Source organism: Odontesthes bonariensis, chromosome 3 (genome assembly GCF_027942865.1).
Source record: "Odontesthes bonariensis isolate fOdoBon6 chromosome 3, fOdoBon6.hap1, whole genome shotgun sequence".
Taxonomy (NCBI): domain Eukaryota; kingdom Metazoa; phylum Chordata; class Actinopteri; order Atheriniformes; family Atherinopsidae; genus Odontesthes; species Odontesthes bonariensis.
The window spans coordinates 29,881,293-29,901,402 of record NC_134508.1 but is presented as its reverse complement, the minus strand read 5'-3'; the positions used below and the strand labels follow the sequence as shown (position 1 = coordinate 29,901,402).

General features: G+C 38.0%; 1 protein-coding gene across 2 annotated transcripts in view; it reads right to left on the bottom strand.

Moving 5' to 3' along the window:
- tox2 (TOX high mobility group box family member 2) overlaps positions 1 to 3,691 on the bottom strand; it is a 96,208-nt gene extending 92,517 nt beyond the window's left edge. For both annotated transcript variants that reach the window (XM_075461506.1, XM_075461507.1), the window contains exon 1: positions 3,133 to 3,691. In XM_075461506.1, coding sequence (XP_075317621.1) covers positions 3,133 to 3,225 — 93 coding nt within the window. In that variant the 5' untranslated portion in view covers positions 3,226 to 3,691. The remainder of the gene's footprint in view (positions 1 to 3,132) is intronic.
- Positions 3,692 to 20,110: the final 16,419 nt, after the last annotated feature.

Genomic DNA, 20,110 nt, shown 5'->3' with positions numbered 1-20,110 from the left:
GCCAGGAGAGATACAGAGAGGCTTCAAAAAGATTAGGAGAAATCTTGGGCGAAAAGTAAAGATGACTCACGGTGATTGTGCAAGCGCAGGACAATGCAAGTTGGATGGAGCTGGGAAGAGCACGAGAGCCGTGGGGTTCTCAGTACAACACAAATCGATGCTTTTCTCATGTGTTTGTCTTTGCACTATTCTGAAATGTGGATGCACAGGTTGTTTTATATGAAGCACTTTACAGAGGAGCACAAAGACGCTTCTTTCTTTAAAGATCTTTATAGTTTTACTGATTACATTTTGATTTGTAAAGACCAATTAAGGAGTCGCATTTTAGTTTTATAGCAGACAGTCAGTTGCCAGCTTATTAGGCACATCTTGTACTCTCTCATCCTCTCATCAAGGTAAGTGTTCAGTTTCGCATTTTTCAAAGCAAAATGAAGGACGCTTTGAATCCGGGATGTAATCTTTGGTGTTGAACTTTAATGTATTATACAAACAGGTGTTTTCAAATGTTTTGTTTGAATATTCTATTTGAAGGACAGACTCAAAAACAGAAAGAAAAAAAACACAAAAACTAAACAAAAATTTAACATTATAACTTTCATGGCTGTAAAATTTCTTGCAGCACTGCATTTGTTTTCGCAAGGCACACCGAATAAACAAGAAAATTTATTTTGTTGACTTCTTATGTCTAATTGCAAGCAAACTCTTCCTTAAATTCAAAGCACATTCATACATTTGTGGTGCTCAATCATTCTGTCAGAGTGATCCATATTCCTGCCGTGCATCAATCAACCATCAGTCTGAATGCGGTCAATCAGCCTGAACCAGTTTCAGCTTACACATTCTTTAAATTCCTTATATATTAACCTCTTCAGGTAGAAAGCAGAATGAGTACATTTCCAGTATATACACTTACATTTATGGTCATTCACACAAAGTTTAGTTGTCAACATGTCACTCTCAAAAATAGATGGCTTTGAGTTTACACCATTTGAACAGGAAGCAATGGGCTTTATATATGGATTGTCTCATTTTGTGTTATGCACACTTCCTGGTTGGCGACTTTGAAACTTTACTGTGAAATGCTGAAAAAATATTTTCATCTCCTTTGCAAACCTCACTCCATGCTCAGTGATACTCCAGGAGGTCAACTCCATCCTGCTTCTGATATTAAACTGCCATAAAGGTGAGCCAGCACCAAAACGTCATATAAAGCTCCTGTATCATTATTCAACATTTATGTGAACTAGCAGGAGTACAACACAGATAGTGTGTCACTTTACATCTCTTAGTCACAGCTGTTACTTTAGTAATGACAATGTTATACGATTCTGTCCTTGAAACCCAAACCTGTTCCTCAGCGGGCCAACAGCCTGTGTGCTCGCTGAATCATGATAACTAGCACATCTCATTGTGTTAATACTGTGATACCTGGAATATAGCCTCAGTCAGAAGACACTAGGTCCCACTGTCACTTTAAATATAGCCTTAATTTGCAGCTGAACTGTGAAAGCCTACTGATAGTTTATGTGTGTGCTAGACATACACACACACAAGCCTGAATGTTGCAGCTTAGTAATTAAGACAACTCTGTTATTTGGGTGCTATTTTTAGGTTTCATTATAATTGAGGACAAATGAAATGTTGCAGTTTAAAGACAGAAGATGAGGGCAGTGGACTGGGGGTTAAGGAGTGACTGTAGTTGATGTATAAATGTATGTAATGCGATTCTAACCTCTGTGCTGTGCGGTTGTGGGAGAGCGCTGCTAAATGCATGTGTTCTACACGTATACATACAGGTGACTGTATGTATGAACAGGGAGATTAACAATTCAAATAGTGCACGCTGCTGTAATGTTTCCCTTTGTCATCAGCAAATGTTAACTGCCTGCTGGCTTCTCTCCAGGTGCCAAGGCAAGCACGCTCCTTTGAATGGATACAGGTTAATGCCTTCCTTTCACTCTAACCAATGTAGTTACCGACAAATGTTTACACAAGTTTTAACCTGACCACAAGAAAAGTGCCGTGTAATCTTGGACTAGGTCAGTATGAACTTTTCTGTTTAGTCAGGCAAAGAGTCGGTACTAGTGTGCACCACATGGTTAAAGTCCACACAATAGGCCCATTCACGTTCAATAACTTAATTTAGGTAATATGAACGTATTTAAAAGTTGAAAAAGAACTGATGAAAACAGGTTTTTACTTTTGAGGCTTGTCAGTGATAAATAAATCAGGGCTCATGGTAGCACTTGTTATTCGGTGACAGAATATAAACAGAAAAGATTTCACTTGCAAGCCTCTTGACAGTGTTGTCAATGAAAACAAAAAAAGCTTACTTTTAAAAAAATCCATTTAATTCTTAAGAATTTCAAACCACCACAGATGTTTGTTTTTGTTTTTTGTTGATGTCACTGATGAATGATTATAAAAACAGAAAAGTTGTCATGTGCATAATGATGATCTTGGATTTTTTTTGAAAGCGTAGATAAAGAATATTGAGCATCCTCCATCGTAACAATTAAGACACCAAAACAAATTAAAATGCAAAGGAAATCTTGCTCAGATGCAAAACAACTGATATCACATGTCTAGGAAATGTTGATTGTTTAGTGGATTGATTGCGATTATGCACTGCCACGTGAGAACCTCTATGAAGTAGATTGCAACGTGTTTACGCAGTTAAATCGGACACGGTTGAAACATATAGGTTTAGTATACTGGTGTAAATATTATCAATTAAGACGCAATCTTGTACAAATTCAGTCTCTACAGTTCGGTCAGGGAAAGCAGCTCTTGCGCCTGAGAAAGCGGTGCGCTCCAAAGTCTGCTCACAGGACAGCCACGGAACCGTTTTTTCAGATTAACACATTAGGAAGCTGAAGCCGAAGGAATCTCCACGTGCACGAGCTCAAGGCAGTGTCACTGACAACAAATACGACGTGCTGCAAAGTTGAATGATAGCCTAACGCAGCCTGTAGATAAAAATGTTTCCCTATTTTCCCAAGGGAAGCAAAAGTGCAGCACTTGTCACTCGTCTCCACAGCGCACACAGCCACAGTGTATTTCTGCGCGCTTGCACTTGGAGCTGGCACATATCGCACACTTTAAGGCCAAAAAGTAGAGATAATTATTTACCTTGTTGGAGTGGTAATAGTCCAAACCGGAGTCAGTCGGTAACGTACACGAACCCACGCTTGAAGGGGGAGCTGGATAAAATCTGACGTCCATCTCAGAGTCCGCAAGACTGACGGCATGAAAGTAGCTCCAAAAAACCTGTGCGACTTCTCTCTCTCCTGCACACACTCACACACACACACACACACACACGGCCTCTCTTCTGTCTTGTGTGTCAAACCGAACCAAAAGTACTTGAAAAGGAAGAGGACCGAGTCTCTCCAGACGTTCAGTTTTTATATCCGTACTTCAGCACTATCTGGGCATTTGGTGATGCTGAGCAATAACTACCATCCCTGTAAAGTTCACAATGGGAGAGGGATAAGAGAGGGGAGCTTCCCGCTTCAGCAGTCTGGAAAACTGAGAAGCAATAGTGTCTGTGAAGTTGTCTGAGATCGAGCTGAGCCGGGAGTGCAGTAGGTAAAGATGCAGAAATGATCTTGTCGACGGTTGCTCCCAAAGCGGCGGGTCTCCGTTCCTCGCTTTCCAGACGCGCCGTAGCTTTGTCATGTGGGAGCGCTCTGTTACATCCATGCGCTCCCGTCCTCTCTGCCACTGCTCGGCTGCGACCTCTACCGCTCAGAGGGGGAGATTGACGGGAAAAGGATCCGAGTTGTTGGGAGGATTGACGGGATGTAGAAGAGAATGAATCTTATTGAAATGAGCTGAAGTGACTTCTGAGCTGTCAGGAAAGAGTAGCCTTGGCTCTGTCGTGAGACCATTATAAATCGAGTTCTAGCTCAAGTTAATCCAACAATGGCTTGAGTGGAAACAGTTTGATTTACAGACTAATTGTTTCATGCTTGTGTTCTGTCAGACAAACAATCAATCTGAAATAGTCTTATTGGCCATTAATCCCCGACAGGCTCTTATATACCTTCACTGAAATCTTTTATCAAAAATTGATTAATCCACTCCTTGCAGCTGAAAGAGTTACTGTATAGAGCTCATTCCGTCTTTTATTTTCTGAGATCATCATATAACTTGTAACTTGAGCTACCTGATCTTAGTGAATGATACAGTAGTTTCTTGGAAGTCCTCAAACTGAAGGCGACTGAACTTGTTTTGCCCTGCATTTAAGCTCTCCACAGTGCCATAAACTAAATGAGACTCTACAGCATGTTGTTCAATTTTAAAGGAAAGGATTGAGTATTAAGTATTAAGTTACCTCAAATATTACCTTAAGATTGTACAGTATTGGACATACTTCAGTAAATGCACTTATGTTGATTCCAAAACAGATCTAACATTTAGTGGGAATTGATTAACTATTCACATGGTAAAATAAATCGTAACTGTTCAAACATTTCAAAAGACAATGAAAACGGAAATTTGGGTGTATGTTGGATTTTGCAGAAATGTCTTTGGACATGAACAAATATGTACAAATATGGTTTAAACATAACTTCATATAGTTTGGATGTAGTCTGGACTCGAGATGTTAACAGTCCCATATGCTTTAGCATGACTAAAGTCTAACTATAGTTCTCATTTCAGAAATTTGTAGTTTCTGCAATTCTTCCATTTTTTATTTATTTCTTCATAATGTGGCTGGCTGTGCTGATATTCATACCTGTAAACACAGATAAAACAGTAAGAAATATTAAGAGTTATACAGAGAGTCACAGAAAAATAAGACTGCAGAAAGAAAGAAAGCCTCCATCCAAGGAGGAGCTGCTAAGACCTACAGACTGGGCCTTTCAGACGGGAGTCTTAAAGAGACAGGCGCTAAACTTGAGCATTTCAAATGGAGGGTAACAGGAGGTGCTTCAATAATAAGAACAATGAAAACAATTGTGTGATTTTTTTTTTTCACATGAAAGACTGTAAGCCTTTACTAGAAGGTCTCAGTTATAATATTTTGAATTTGTTCATCGGCTTGGTATGGGCTCTTTAAAGCAACACAAAAAGCTTTGATACATTTAAATTTGTTCAATCACTTTGATGCCTCTAATTGTCATGGATAACACTGGCATAATATAGATCATAAAGTTAATGCTTAGCTACGTTTGATAAACTGTTTAACTTACTTGAACCATTTTTGCCTACGGCTATGTTGTAAATATTCTGTATTCTTCCTTTGATGCATGCCTGCAGAACAGTAGGCAGCGGAATTCATGCTGAGAGTAGACAAGATAGCTTAGATGATACACATTAAAACTGTGCTCCACTTTTGACCCTTGCACACACAATCACACTGACTCACACCTGGAACAAGGGGACGCACACTCACGCAGCAGTCAGCACAACAGGATGTACATACAGAACAATGTCCAACCCGAGCCGCAGATAGGTACATAGAGGAAAAATAACATCGCTCACAGCCCAGTGTGTATCACACTGTTGGTAAGAATGGAATAAAGTGGCGTTATTTACTCAGTTATATGTGTAGTTACAATGTTTTTGCAAGGCAGAGCTACATGTTATTTATGCATTCCTGCCAAAGTGTGTGTTTATTTTATTTTCATCTTTTGGTGCATGTGTGGGAGTTTTTGTGGGAGAGTGTGTTAACCAAACTGCCATTGTCATCCCAGTGGGTGACTCTTTGGCCCCCTCAGGACTGTGCCTCTGTCTATGTAGCTATTACACGGCATGGTGGCTACGGCCCTGTGGTGTGAGCCTACTTTAATACCAGGCACAGATGGGTTGCACCATGGGCTTGCTGTTCCAGCCTGCCATCAGCTGCCAGCTCAGGCTGTCTTGACTCCAAGCTCATAAGGTTAACTGTGACAAGGATACTGATTCCTTCTCCTTCTGTACCTATGTGTTGATGTCTGTGGGATTCTTTTCTGCCTGTCTGTCACTTTTTCTCACACTTGCTCACTCAGTCTCTCTCTGTCGCCGAAACAGTTGAAGATACACAAGTACACAAGGGTATCTGGCAGTGGACTTGTGGCTTCATTGGAAAGAAATTTGTGTAGTTTTTCTGTAGTTTTGATCATTCGCCAGACATAGAAGAAACCATGCCATCGAGATAGAAAAAGGGAAATTGAGTGAATGGAGAAAAAAAGTGGGAAGCAAGATAAAGATGTAAGTAAAGACTGAGACGAAATGTAATTAGTGTAGACATGACAGGAAAGAGGCAAAATCATGTAAACTTCAGCGATTAAAAGCAAACTTTCCGAAGTAGGATGCAGATCATATAGCTTGGCATTCCATCATCAAATACATTCATCCATTCAGAGTAATTAGTGGAACACTTTTTATTGCCACCGTAAGAGCTCTTACTAGCATCAGTAAATGAGAGGGAAACATAAAACCATATTTTCCATTAACTGCTGTAAGCCTGCTGCTGCTTAGATGATGTCAGCAGTAACTGATTTTATAAAGTCCTCTGAACTTAAGTGATTTTACTGAAAATTGATTAATCAATTTTCCCATGTGTACAGGAATAATTGATAGAAGTGTTTTTTAAAAAAGGAAATTACTCCTCGTTTAGTTTTACTTTCAAATGAGCAATTCTTCAGCAGCTTTGGGGAAAATCACTTCTGTTTTGACATCAAAATATGATATTAACTCTTAAGTGGATGGCAAAAAAGACAAAAACTTCCTTTTACTTTCAGCCTGAGCTGTTAATTATTTCACTGATTTAGTCTTGCAACCTTTTTAAACAGGGTTAGAATAGTTCTGGTTCTTTTGCAAACAAAAAAAAGCATCACACAGGTATTGTTTTTTGTGCCATTCTATATGTATATCTGGTTGTTTGCTTGTGAAAAACACAAATAACTTTTGATGCATTTGTTGGCATCTATCATTACTGCTAATAATATGTCAGGGCACCAACACCAAAGAACCATCTATATTTCTTTTCTTACACACTAAGAAATCGAGGTGGAGGAATAGTAACAGAAAGATACATCTGCTTTGTCGCCCCAGCTATACTCTAGCATGATATGAGCACTGCACTTAGTAATTTAGTAAAAATATTTCCAATTCTTGTTTGTGTCTTTGAAGAACAACTTTGCAAGTCAATTAATAAAAATGTGTCTTAATGTTCTAGTATAAATGCGCATCCACTGCAAACAACCATGATATATACAGTAAATTTCTAATCACCAGTTCAAGCATAGTAAATAATCACTAATCACTTCAATTTATTCATTATGTGAGGAAATTATTCAGGAAAACACCATCATTTAGGTTAAGTCATTTCTCAGGGTCGACGTAACGCTCTCACAATGGTTTCGATAGTAAAAAAATGCAGTTACACTTATGGGGCTGCCTGTCACTGATAAGAGAAACAACACAATCAGTTTGAAACAAGATATAAAGTCTACAAAGTCCAGTGTTGTCCATTTAACCTTATTTTGTTAAGATGACTTATTAGCTGCTCTTTTCTCTTCCTTCATGATAACAGCAAACCTGAAGAGCCAGATGGTTTGATAGACCTAACTATCTGGTAACTTGTCTGTGGCAAGAAAGGCTAAATACTTTGGAAGATTGGAAGAACAATCTGTCTATCATCCTCTACCAGTTAAACTAAACTCCTGCTGAAGCCTGTCAGTAGAAGAACAAAAATACTCCTTCAATGGAGAAAAGCCCTCTGTGTGGCTCTTCTTTCAGTAAATAAACATTCTTTAGTATTGATAAAAGTGATGCTTTTATGCTCCAACAACGCCTATGCTCACCTATGTTGCTGCAGATCAAGGTAGTTTGGATCAGCTTATGACAGCGTCTCTCCCGCTGAATCCCTCTGGCTGACCTATTCAAGCATCAGCTATTGTTGACTGTTGTCACACCTAAAGCCCACCTAGCTGCCATTAAAGAATGCTGGCCGGTCCAACCTACTCTACCTTGGCCACACACGGGTTGGCTTGGAGCCTTGCATGATAGATTCTTTTGTGACTGCAGCCTCAAGAATCCTTACTTTGCTCTCAAAAGATAGGTTTGAGAATCATCACCATTGTATGTTCATATACATATATATAAATATATATATACATAAGACATATATTACTTCTTCCTCAATATAAGAGAGGCCACATTAGGCTACTCTCTCATCTGTAACAAATAAGCAGTTATGCAAGTGTTATTTAATGTCACTATAATAAGAGCATCAGTTCCCCACGAGTTATTGAAAGTGAAGATGTCAAGGTGCAGTTTCGTCAGACACCTACGAAACGTTTGTTGCTGATCATTTTGTATTAAGAATTAATACTCGTTCTCTTGTAAAAAAAAAAGTGTCTTTACAAACATCTGGCCACTACAAGGTCATTATTGTATTCTATCAAGTCGTATTTAGCCTTTAAGCAAAATTTGAAGACCTGCATTTTGCTCCTTTTCTCTCGGATCTGGTTTAGCACTCACAAAGATATCATAACAACAGAGCCTGGGTCCACTGACTGTAAATCCATATAAGGTTGTCCTGAGTACAGCAAACAGCAAAGTGATGGTAAACAGGAAATAGGTCAATAGGTCCATTAAGCAGAGAGATGACTCATTAATGACCTGAATTTTCACAGAAAACACTTTGCTTTTGCAGTAATAAACAGAAGCAGCTTGTTTTTGGAAAAAAAAAAAAAAATCCATGGAAACTGATAATGCTAAAAAAATAAAAGATTCACCTTTGCTTTAGTATGTGTCATTTGTGTTCAGCGAATCACTTTGTTAAAGAACAGCTTGTGAGTACATTTTGTAAATGCCTTCATAAATGACTTTCCCTTTGACGCTGCCTCTCATACAATGTATTTCGCTTTGTGCCAATTTGGGCTATATCAGACTCGTACCGAGGAGCTTAATTTTCCACTTTCACATATCTGCTCAACACGAGCAACATGAATAAAAAAAAAAAAACATTCAGGTCAGTACATTCGGTTGTTTTCCCGTAACCATGTCCGTAAAATGTTTTCTGTTTATGCGTTCAAAGCTACAATGGTATGATCACAAGTAGAGGATGTGCAAAAACAAATTTAGAAGGGACTCTAGGAAACTACTGTCAAGACAAACAATGGAAATGACGATATGAGAATGTTTGGTGGGTAACACGACACCACTATTGCTCCAGACACAACTGTTCTCGTCTCAGTATGTTTCAGTGCCGGCAGCTTTTCTCCATAAATACATTTCATTGACTCGGCTTTGAGATTATATTTCTGTATTTTCGTTTATAGAGAAAGACAAGTAAGGATGCACCGTGGATGTACATCGAGACATATGACTGAAAACTGCAGATGTCTCAAATGACAAAAAAAAAAAAAAATGCTATTCAGTTCCATTTCCTGGGGGAATATTAAGTGAATTATCTGTTAATTCAATTCATTTCAATTCAGTTTTAATCATATAGCGCCAAATTACAACGAATGTCATCTCAAGGCATTTCAAATAAATTATATTGAATCTCACTTCTAGAAAAGCATCAGTTCTGTGTCAAAGAATACTTTGCAGAATTTGCACTTCTCTTTACCAAAGCACAGTTGAGTTTTGTATCAAAAGCTTGCATGAATAAATTGTGTGTGAGGCCGTGGCAGGCGCACCACAAAGGCCTGTTCACTGGTGAACCTTTGCTAACCTTTTCTAGCCACTGACAGTCAATAATGAGACTATGTTGTCTCTTGTTCCTTTGGACAATCGTCCATTGAAACAACTGCCATTCACGGACTCTGCTCCACCCTCTGCCTGACCCTTTTTCATACTTGTAATTAGCTGCTGTTGCATTTTACCAGATGCAAAACAACCCCATCAATATATTTACTATTCATTTAGAGATACAAGATATCTAATTAGATTATATCATTTTTTTGCACTGTTGTCATGTTTAATACAAAACGAGTGTGTTTTAATGTGAATTTGGTTCAGAGACAAATAAATCCCCCAAAAATTAAACTAACTTCCTGACAGACATGAGGGCTAAATAACCACTGCACATTCTCTGCTTTTTGGTTGATGCAAAACAATGACATTTTTGTTCTTTTACCTTCTACATACAATTACAAAAATCATCTTCATTTTTACTCATGTTTTCACAGTTCCATCCTTCCCTCATCCCCCCATTCCACTCCTGAATAAACCCTTCTCTTCATCATACTCTCATTCCCCGACCTTCTACTTATGTTGCACATGAGAAATGAGAGGGGGATGGGAGGGAAGATGAATGAAACAGGGAGTGGGGAATGAAAGGGAGGGGGGGCAAAAGAGGAGAGCAAGATTGGGAAAAATGCCCTTTGACTGGATTTAAAAGTCTGTGGCATTTCATTTTCAGAGAGAGAGGAGCTTCATCTCCTTCAGATCCTTTAAGGGCCAACCTAATTGATTAATGTTTCCATCTCATTGAGGGGGGTGGGGTGGGGGGGCTTAACTGGAGTCTTTCACATTCTGAAGTCTTAAAACAGAACCAGCACAAAGAGAGATGATGACAGAATGAAAGACAAAGTGATGAAACAAAGTCTGAAATTCCAGTAGATGAGTAAAATATGTTGAAGGTCAAAATTGTTTCACCAGTCCCCTGAACGTGGAGGGAGAGTGCCATGTTTTACCCTCTATTTTAAGATCTTGCTGTAATGAAATAATGCGCATGGTTTAGGAATGAAGCAGTTAGTTTTCAAAGAGGCTGTTAAGGTTTCTGCACCTGTCACGAGGGGCTGGCATGCTGGCACTTTATGTGATTGCAAAATCTAATGTAAGGGAATCCATTGCCTTAGCCCTGCAGCTGAAAGGCAAAATGTGTATTCATATCTTGATAATTTAATACTCTGAGCAGTTGATGCTCTCCTCGATAACAAAGTATTTCATTTTCAGTTCGCGACACATGATACATGAAGTTTTACACTAATTTCAAGCTTCCCCTGCCCTGGACCTGAGGTCATAAGAACACAAAGCTGATCATGGCCGAATATAAGTAATGGAAATTATTGAGTGGACAAAGTCATAACATTATAGGCCTGTACACTAAGGTGTAAGTTGATCAGCCCGGTGTGGTCGGAAATCTCAGAAATCCCTGACTGAAAATTGTACCATGATTACTTGCCCTTTGCATGTTTTTGACAGCAACATGAAAATATTTATATATCCAGACTCTGTGGGCATTTCCAATCACAAAACAAAACCAGTGGAGAGAAGCCAAAACAGTATTGACCTTTACCCAACATGGTATATTAAATATGAAAGGTCAGATCGCACGATGGGGGAGGGTTGCGATGAAGTCGAGCACAGAGCAGACACAGACAAAATACTGTAATATCTATCAGCCAAATCCCGATGGTGCCTTCAGAGGTCATTTGAATGTGAAGGGTGTTGAGGCAAGAGAGAAGCAAAGACACAGAGTTCAGCAGGCCTTCTGCTCCTTTTGAATTTGAGACGTGTTCTGCAACACTGTACAGTACATTGGCCATTTTCATAAACCCTGTTAATCCCTCCACTCTTAAAGCAGATTCTAACATCTGTTCCACTTCCTGAGTCAAAAAGATGGTTATTTAATATAATTTGTGGTTATTTGTTAACTGAAAAATGCAAACTCCTCAATAACAGCCATAAAAACAATTTCTATTCACTGTAATTAATGCTCCGTTCAGTAATTCACATGTTCCCTAAAACCAGAGTCAACTATTTAGGTGCCAATCACTGCGCTCATCGCTGAAAGCGTGCAGTAATTATTGCCCTTTGTGAATGTGGCTGCTTTTCACTGAGAATAAATTACTGTACAATATTCTTAACAAGAGTGAGTCATCTGTAACTTCATTATAGTAGTATTTAACATAGATGATAGCACTGCCACTATATTTGAATTAAAATCAGTCAAGTTAGCTGTAATGTAACAGCATTTTCTAACATACAGTAACATGCGAGTGGTAAGATATATATTTCTGACACAGAGAAAGATGATCGCCTACCAGCTTGGATTTGTTGAATATCAGCCAGTTTTTACTTAATACATAAAAACAGCATAACCTTTCAATTCATTAGAGTTTGGAATTATCTGCGAAAACGTTGCTTTTATACCATGGATATAATCCAAATCCATTAAGTTTATTAAAATATTTACATGTTGAAGAGGAGAGAAATCACTCAGAAAAATGGCATGCTTGTAGAGATACTGGCACACTGTAAATCCCTCATTTCAAATGACAAAGTCAGGTTTCTTTACCTCTTTTGGAGAGTTGAATACAAAAGGATTTTCAGCCATCACTTCTCATGAATATCCCACTGACAAAACCATAATGTTATCGACAATGGTACAACAGTACTGACAACATAACGCAGGCTACTATTATTCACTACACATGCATGCTATTGACTATCCTTTTTTAATCCTGATGGCTTTATCTAGAAACATCATCAATGAGACATATAGCATTTAAAATTAGCTTTAATCGTGGATGCTGATCACCGTGTACCCTGCATTGCACAAACAGCTTTAGCAAAAGCCACAGCTACAAGAAAGATCAAAGCAATTCAGTTGCTCCCTAGAAACCCTTGAGCTGTGACCTAGTTTCTGAAGGTTAGATTAAACCTGCACCTTATCTCAAAATAATTTGTAAGCATCACAGAGCCCCAAACTGATTGCATTCAGGTTTTTCTTTTTTCCACTTCAAAAGTCCATTATTCTTCAGATTTTTGCTATTGCTTAAGACTTTTGACAAAGCATAAACAGTAAAGTGGGGCAAGTTTCAACAGTACCAAAGTTTACAGTGGAAATTATGATGCTTCTCAATAATACTATAAACAACTGCCAAATAATTCACCAGAAAACTTTAAACTGTACCTTCTATGTTGTAGATCATCATGTCTAAGATGCTTTCAAGAGCCATGGTGTTTATGCCTGGTTTTCATTATTTATAGCCTGCCACACTGTTTTCATTGGGTCTGTTCAAGTATTATAACAATTTGAACCAAAAATTACTTGTAAATACATGACAAGGATCATTTGAACATTCATTAAACCGATGACTGGTCCACTGTGGATTTTATGTGGTTAGTGAGGCCTGAAAAATTCCTTCTTCCAAATTTGTGCAACAGAAAGCTTTCTCAACCCATTATGATGTGTCTGGAAAACATCCTACTCACTTCTGTTGATAGTGATTGTTTTATGGTTTCCATCACAACAATTAGCAGCTTACAGGAAGCACAGAAGTTGATAGTCTCCTTTTGTATCTCTTGACCTTGATATGTAAGGCTTTTTTGAAGATATGATCATAAAAGTAACTTGAAAAGAGTATTAATGGGCTTTTTTCTTCAGTGAAAACCATCACTACCACAAACTGTTAACATTAATACAGGGCTCAGTAACTTGCATTCATAAACGGATTGACCATCTGGAGAGCCTGGAGTTTTCCTGGTGGCTAGTCGACCTACGGGTCAGGCAGCAAGCCAAGACAGTCTGATACAAAAAGAGTTTTAAAATGTCCCAGACTGCATCTGACAGCCAGAGAGGGATAGGCTGTCGAGGCTGAAATATGAGTAAAAACGAAATTCACACTGTAAAGAAAAACTGCAACAAAATAATGTATTTAGAGTACATGGTACAATACCCAGAACTGCCATTGGTGCAACAAGTGTTACTTCTGCTGACAGTATCTTAATATGGTGCACATTAACACTCAAATCTCACACATTACAGGGAGGGAGCACCTTTCCTGCTCGTGTGTAACTGTTGGAGGGCAGATACAATCTTCTACACAGGACTCATAGTACTTTGAGGCACAATGTCACACGCCAACAGGTCTTACTGGTGATAAAAAAAAAACTAGGTCAGTGTTGAAGTACAAAAGAAAAAAAAAGTGTCTGATGTCAAGAAGAGTAAGTAAGTAATTGTAAATGTGTATCAGCAGTAACACTTACTATTAAGTCATATTAAAGTTAATTAGCTGGCTTGTTGTGTGTTGCGTTTACGTTGTTGTGAGACTGCATGATCAGCAAGACTCCATGTTGCCAAACTACAAGTCTTTCCATTTCATGAAGGCCAAAACTACCTATAACTGATTTTGAAGAAAATGCAACATTTATTGGTCGTGAGTGTAACCGCATTTGAATAGCAAAAATTATGTCTACTAAGATCATGGTGGTGTTGTTAAAAGACTGTTTTTAGTTAATAATTCCTACTCTCTGGTTGTGGTTATAGTCACAATCCACTCCGAATGTCCCAAAGCTTCCTCATGGTGTGTTGTGTTTACATCTAACCAGTGCAATCAGCATAATGGCCTCCATGACAGTGAAGGTTGCATTGTAAAAATAATGTATTTCTGACTATAACCAATTAATGTTATTACCTAAACCCAATCAGGCAGTCATAGTGTTATTAACCAACATAACTCAGAGGGGAAAAAGCTTTTGTCAGGTTTTTGAGTCTAAATGGAATAAAAACATCCAATAACTGAGCTAGAAGCATGCTGGATAATAAAAACTGCATTTATAATGACCTTGCTCTGTAAAAAAAATGTTGTTTTGCTCCGTTTTGTTTTTTACCTAAAAGAATAATTTCTACACTTCTGCACTGCAAAGTTGTGGCTTCAGAATAATCCCCCCCCCCACCCGTCAATATCCCTTCCCATCATATTTATAGTTAATATCTTTTGATTATGTAAGGCCAAGGCAGAATTCCAACCAATCATCCACAAGAACTAATAACCTTTACAAAGTACAGGCTTAATGAACAGGATCATAGTTTTCTCCAAGTGAAGGTACTCCAAGTGTTTTTTCTTTAACAAGTTATTAGACCAAATTTAGGTCTCATTTAATCTCTCCTTGTAGTTCTGTTAGTGACAAATTAACAAGCCACTATCAAGTGCTGCAGTCATCAAAGAGCTTTAATTATTTTTGCAGTAACTTGAAAACATTAATCATGAATCATTATTATCATTATTATCATTTTCATCCTTCTACATCTCACTTGTGAGAGGAAATATTTGTGACTGCAGCACATCGCTTTAACTGTGAAAACACCAGCCCTTCAGCAAAGTTAATCTCATGCAGCATAATCAAGAGTGCTTTCTCACAGATTCTTCAAAAGCAATTTCCATCAGCACAAAAGATGTATCTTGTATTTTAGATAAGTGAAAAGAGGAGAGGACCTACAGATTTATACCATCTTGTAAAGTTACATAAGCCACTCTGGGCTCATGACATACTTAAATAAGCAAGGTTATGTAACAGCTCTATAACTGCACTTTACCATTGAGCAGCAAAGCAAATTAGGTATGAGCACAGGAATTTACAAGTGAAGCAAAACATTGTACCAGATTCCTGCTTTTGTTCTCTGTGGGCATGAAGCAGTGTTTTCACATAAAAATAAAGGCACAGTTATAAAGTGTTTCCCCCACTGTTGGTGACTCACAGGAAGTTAAAGGGAAAAGTGAAAAATAAGTCTAAGCTGCACCAACACAAAGCATGCACATGCATGAGCACGTGCACACACAATGTCCTGTGAGAGAAAAACACACAGACAGATACGAGTAGCTGTGCGCCCATATTTCAAAGAAAAAAAAAGAGATGGGTGTGGTTGAGAGAGCAAGAAGAAGTTATTAATCACTATTCTGTGTAACCGTAGCCGCTTATAAATTCAGAACAGCGGGTGCTATGAGTAAAGCCTTTCATGGAGTCATTAATATTTGACGTAAAACATGGCTTTTTTATCAGACGCGCAGTTTTACCGTTTCTTTTCTTCTGCTCTGATGTGAGCCTTGTGTCACAGTGTATTACAGGGTTTTGCTTTTATCTTGCTTGGTTCAGTCACATATCTCCATGGATCTCATTTTCTCCCTTCAAGATAGTGAATTCAAATTTCTACATGCGCAAAAAGACAAAGCATTTTGCACCTCTCATAAATGTTTTCTCGAGCTCTGTTATCACAAAAAACATCTGCTTCATTATCATTCATTTGCCATTGCAGTTATCTGTCTTTGTTTTTAGTTTTCCATTTTTACTTAATTAAAACAGATGCAATCAACAACATTGTTGAATGTCGCTTTAACATATAAACAGGCCGCTCCTTTTATATCCCTACAGGCAGAGTTTTATTTGGATTAATGGCCCGCACTCTGTAACAGATTGGAAACGATACACTGAAGAATCAGTCCACAGAATATAAAAGTTAATGGTAAATACCCACTCATTTGATGACTAAGGAGTGATTTATATATATATATATACAAAATTAATTAAAAAAGTCATTTTTTGGTGTCAGGATCTCAAGAATTTGAGCTCTTTCTTGTTGAATTTTTCAAATGTTGGACTTACACTTGTGTCTAAAAAAGGCACACCACCCCTAACAGTCGTAATTATTGTTCCGATAACCCATGTGGCAACATTTCCAAAGTATAGGTGATGATGTTATATAGCATTAACTGTTACCTTCAGTCATATAAGCATGCCCTTCAAGAACTGCAGTCATTACTTGCTACTGTCTGGATGTTGCCTGGTACATTTTTCCTGTTATTTTCCATTTAAAATGACAAACTGACAAAACTTGAGAGCTTGTGATAACATTTGTGTTCATTTTGAGAGCATCTGTCAAATTTTGGTAATCTTTTTCACAGCTTTTTTTACATTTGTTATGCTTGTCATTAATATAAGATACCATCACGGAACAAAACAGCTTAGAAATGTGAAATTCATGTCCAATTTACACCCTGTTCTTGTCGGGGACTGATGGGTGCACCTCACAGCAAGACTGATAGTTTAGCAAACTGTGATGAACCCAAAACCAGAATTCTATAAGTCATTAAAAGTTGCCTCTGTGAAGCTGGTAACTTCAACTTAAACTGAACACACAGTCTGCTCTGGAGTCATGGAGACTTTTCATTCAGTGACATTCATTTCATTTTTATTTGGCTGAAAGTAATGATATGGTGTCAGGCCTTCATGCACTTCTTCAGCTCCATGCAAGTTTAAATCTTAAGAGCTCTAATGTGAAGCTCCCATGTTAGAGGTATTATCTGCTTGACTGTACAAGTTTAATATAGTCGGGCAAACTCGGGAATTTCTCCAGTATCTCACAACTTGGTCACTCACCTTCAACTTTGAAAAACCTGTCAGTAATAGCCACTCGTTGCTTCGCTGGGTGTTGCCTTTTATTACAAAGCAAGATGTATCTGTAGTGTCATATATCTTGATGTCCTCGGTCAAAATCGTTAATCTGCTGAATTTCTGTCAACAGGTATATTGATATTTACTGATGTGATAAACGTTCAGCAGTCTGCATGGGGTGTTGTATTTAGAAAATGAAAGGCTTTTCTATGCTGTTCCTGTGTCTGAATCCTTGCCCGTCTCATGCACTTTGTGTAGCATGACACAGCCTCTGTCCAAAGAAGACCAGGTTTTCTGTTACATCTCTGAAACCTGGCGTTGTTTAGAGTGGCTGGCTGCAGCTAACGATGCTTGTAGGATCACAAAGATAATTCGACATAACTGCTTCTAGTGGCTTGGGCTTTGTTTCTTAATTTCCTTATTACTTGGGATTCTACTGTTCTAATGTGAGGGAGGTTTTTTAAAGGTCGTGACTCAGTTTGGACCTTTAATTCCATTCCTCTCCTTTAAAGAAAACTATCTTTTTTCAGAATTTAAGTGGTTGCTTACTCACCATTTTACATTTCAGTCGTGCAAGGATCCATAAGCAGCTTGTGATCTTTGTTTATGTTTAATAAAGGCCAGACGAATTATGACAGAGCAAAAGACAAAGTAAGGAGACTTTGTAATATCCAATGCAGCAAAACAAACAGTTATTCAACAAAAAAAAATTGAATACAAGCAGATAGATGTAAATTCAGTATTTATTTTGAGCAAACTAGCATGACTGTCAAAGTAATGTAGTTCAGAGGGAATCATCACCTGGTAATTTGGGAAAAAGACTGTTTTTACACCAGCAATGATATTTTTCTTACCATAACCATGTAGTTTCAAGCATAAACCCTACCAGACAGCAACTAAATAAAAATTACATTTCCCTCCATATGAATACTGCATTTTCCAACAGATCAAGAAAATTAACACCTCAACACGCATGGTGAGCGAAAAAGGTCAAAGTTCTTTTTCTCAAAAATTTTGCTGGCGCTTCTTTATAACGACAAAAGAAAACCATGACATACAGTACGTGACTCCCTCCAGACAAAATATTGAATGCACCATGAACAATAACACTACTGTATTCGTAAGTTCGACTAACATTTATTGTGAAATAGTTGTTTTGATAACTGAAAAACAGACCTAATGAAAAGCATTTTACTCCTCAGTCTTCTCAATCCTTAGTATTTATAAGTATCGTAAAGATGCATCAAGTATTTGCCACAAATTGCTGCATTAATTATAAAAATTAATGACTGGATGACTGCAATCCACCCAGAAAATTTATTGACAGAGCTGGCATAACATTGTTTTGTTTATAAATTGCAAGAACACTGTGGAAAGAACAGGGAAAAGCTCAAACTGAAATTGCATATGAATGGCTGTTTCTAACTGCATTTTGTATCGTTCTTAGTTAGTGCAGTCATCACCCAGGTTCGAGAACATAGTTCCAGTTATGATGTATCAGAAAGATAACAATCTATCATTTTAGTGTCAATATGACAAAAGCTAAACTTTAAAAAATCTAAATGAATGACAAATGAATGCAGACAAATGAATGCAGACAAACTCACTGAAGATTATAAACCGAAATACAAAAGATGTTTGGACATTTTTCCTCATCTCATTTAGTAAAATGACTACAAAAATAAGCCATTTGATATCTATCCATCAGTTTTGTTTATCAGCGAGTAGATCTTGCACGTTAGTATGTTAATGAATCATTTCTGGTGTCAGTGAGAAAAAAATGTACTCTCAGTGGTGAAGAAAAAAAAAAACTCTTTTGCACACCATCAAAAGGCTCACTGTAACAGTTGCTCTCAGCCCCTTATTTCCATCTATAATGTGCGCAGGTGCAGCTTAATTCAATTGGAAGATGTTATTGTGGCTATACACAAATAACGTGTTTCCATGTTACCAGTAAAGCTGTTGTCATGGAGATGATAAGGCTTACATAAGCTCAAATGTATTTTTGTTCAAAGCAAGTGTGTTTTCCTCTCTGTTCTCATTTCATTAGGATTTGTTTATACCCACTCATGTAATGATAAATTGATTCAACTGCTTCTGTTTTTTTTCCAGACAGACAAATTATAAAGCATTTCACATAAAAATACTCTTTTTTTTTTTTTTTATGGTCTGCTAGGTATAAAGGATCTTCTCTCCTGCAAAGACATTTCATGTCAACTGCAAAAATTGATAAGGGGCTTTGTGCTTTCTCCCGCACTATCACTTTCATCTGTATCACTGTCACTGGCAGAGCTAAAGCTTTGGCATTAAAAAAACAAATGTCTAGTTTAAGAAATAACAATAACATGATTAGAAACCTTACCTGTCAGCCAAATATGCACTACTGATGGAAAAAGCTTGTGGAGTGGGGTGGTGGCTGTCGTTCATCTCACCTTTAACCTGCTGCCTGTCCTAAGTTCCAGCACCTACCAGCTTTCAGCAGAGGACTAAACAGCTATTGACAGAGAAGTGATGTGATTGACAAGTGAGGGTTTCCTTCCTTGTCAGAAGGGCCCATGTGTCTGTCGAGCCCATTCCTTCCCAGAACTCACATTTCACATTCCACCGTGACTTGAACGACTTCAAAATTTCTCCACTGTGAAATACGAGAGAAATTTCCAAAGCCCTGCTATTTGCACTGCATGTCTACTTGTATTTGGAAGGAGGGGGGGGGGGGGGGGGGGGTTCTTGAATAAACTATCGATTAAGTGTAAAGTTCTTACTTTGCTGTTTGTGTGCCTTGAAGAGGGTTCTCTCACGGTGCCCATGTCCAGTGATTGTAAGTGCAGCAACACCAGCCTCCAGAAGTCACTCGTCTCGCATGAGGGAATTTTCAGCTTTTGTGAAACACGTGGGAGTATGTAGTAACTATATATTTAGGACTATGTCTTTATTTGAAGTGAGAGAAACTGCTGTTTGTGGTGGGTATCATCACATGTACCAA